The 2,135-nt window shown below is 37.2% G+C and overlaps 1 protein-coding gene across 1 annotated transcript in view; it reads left to right on the forward strand.

Annotated features, from left to right (window-relative positions):
- Window positions 1-333: 333 nt before the first annotated feature.
- The window catches only part of FDP41_011169 (uncharacterized protein), a gene marked incomplete at both ends in the record, with an annotated part of 3,046 nt that continues 1,244 nt past the window's right edge, over window positions 334-2,135 (forward strand). The window contains 2 exons of the mRNA XM_044701548.1: window positions 334-1,149; window positions 1,211-2,135. The exon at window positions 1,211-2,135 is cut by the window's right edge and continues 1,244 nt beyond it. Of these exons, the coding sequence (XP_044567419.1) occupies window positions 334-1,149; window positions 1,211-2,135 (1,741 nt within the window). The remainder of the gene's footprint in view (window positions 1,150-1,210) is intronic.

The following is a 2,135-nucleotide window of genomic DNA, read 5'->3' on the forward strand; positions in this document are numbered from 1 at the left end:
ACCCAAACCCAAACCCAAACCCAAACCCAAACCCAAACCCAAACCCAAACCCAAACCCAAACCCAAACCCAAACCCAAACCCAAACCCAAACCCAAACCCAAACCCAAACCCAAACCCAAACCCAAACCCAAACCCAAACCCAAACCCAAACCCAAACCCAAACCCAAACCCAAACCCAAACCCAAACCCAAACCCAAACCCAAACCCAAACCCAAACCCAAACCCAAACCCAAACCCAAACCCAAACCCCAAACCCCAAACCCAAACCCAAACCCCAAACCCAAACCCAAACCCAAGAGTGGACAAAGGAAGAAGTTGCTTCTATCCTTTGTATGAAGAAAGGTGAAGATGGGGCCTCATTGTCCGTTGAGAAAGTGAAACCTCTATATAGTGCTGGTTTTGATGGGGCTTCTCTTGATAACATTGTTCAAGATATCAAGAGGCACGATGTAGATTTTGCAATTAAAGCCATGTCTCAAAGCAAAGACTTTTCACAGGTTTCTGAGAGTACTTGCAAGGCAGTGGTAAATTGGGTGTACAATACTTTGATGCCCAATCTTCAAATTGAACCATTTCATTATTTCCCAAGAAGCGAAAGAGAACTCTTAACCAAAGCAGATGAAATTCTTGAAGGTAATATTGATTCTGATGCAAAACGTACCAACCTACCAGAGACGTATAAACAGTGGTACTTGTCATTCTGTAATTTAGTAATCAAGGGCCAAGCTCAAGGTAAAAGAACTCACTCTGAAAAAGAAAATTACTCTGTCGATTTACTGAAACTCTTTTCAAATGCAAGAGATATTATATTCAGCAACGTAAATACAGACAGTATATTGAACAAATCGAATTTTGAGACAGTCATGAATAACATGGTGAATGATCTTTTAAAGAAAAAGGATCTTGAAAAGGAGTTTTTTATGAGGAATTTGCTTACTCCCTTTAACACACGCTGTCCATCCCAATTTGTCCGAGATGTTTTTGTTCCAACTAACTCCACAATGATAACAAAAGATTTGTTTCCATTCCTCCCAAAATTACAAGTCGATCTGTTTAATGAAAGTGAAAGAAAGACGTTGGACCAAAAAATTCGTGATGGATCAACAATTTGCGTGATTGGACCCTCAGGTGTGGGTAAAACTGCTTTGGTAATTATTATTATTATATTATTGTTTAATTTGTTAAACTTTTAACTAATACGTTTTACAGCTTGCAAGAAGATTAGGAGTCAATCCAGGAATTATGATAACATGTACATCTCTGTATGATCGGCAACATCTTTCGGAACGTGGAACTGACCAAGCTTCTGATAAGTTGAGAGAAACATTTGTACTCACCATGACACAATCTGTTATCAAGCTCTACGCTACTGCTGCTCAACAAGTTCAATGTAATTTTATTGCAAGATTACTGTGCCTTCATACTGCATTAACCATCTGGGAACAAACGGATAACAAAACACCTTTCGAAACTCCTCTTCAAATGTTATCCTACTCTCAATGGAACGGCAATACAAAGACTGTAGCAAATATATTCAACACATTGTTGGAACGTCAATGGCTTTCTTTACCAACTGAAACTTTAAGAGATTTCACAATATTTTTGATCGAACAATTATATTCAAGGTTGAAGCTGGATAAGCAACCATTTATTATTGCTATTGACGAGGCAAATATTTTCTCTATTCTCCATACTCCAATGTTATCTGAGAACGGTACACCCAGGGATTTATTGTCACTGATTGCATTCGAAATTTCTCAACTTAGAAAGAAGACTTATATGAAAATTAGTGATATTTATTGTGGAACCATGTTTACAACTGACATTGTTGATATTATTCAATCATCGATTGGAAAATTAGAGGATGTTTGCCATGTTTACTCCTGCGTTGGTTTAGATTCCATCACTTTTGAGCAAGCATTACAAATATTAGACAAAATGTATGATATTGAAGCAATTTTAAAATCGTCCAATATCTCCAAAATTGATCTTTATCACTCTATTCAACACATATTCCCAACAAGAAGAAGAGTAGTTGGGCTTGTTGCCTCTTATTTAGAAACAACAAAAACTCTCGATATTGAAGAAAGTTTCAGAAGAAAGTGGAAAGAGTTTGTGGATCAGGTGGAAAAAA

Source organism: Naegleria fowleri (genome assembly GCF_008403515.1).
Source record: "Naegleria fowleri strain ATCC 30894 chromosome Unknown tig8, whole genome shotgun sequence".
NCBI lineage: Eukaryota > Heterolobosea > Eutetramitea > Acrasida > Naegleriidae > Naegleria > Naegleria fowleri.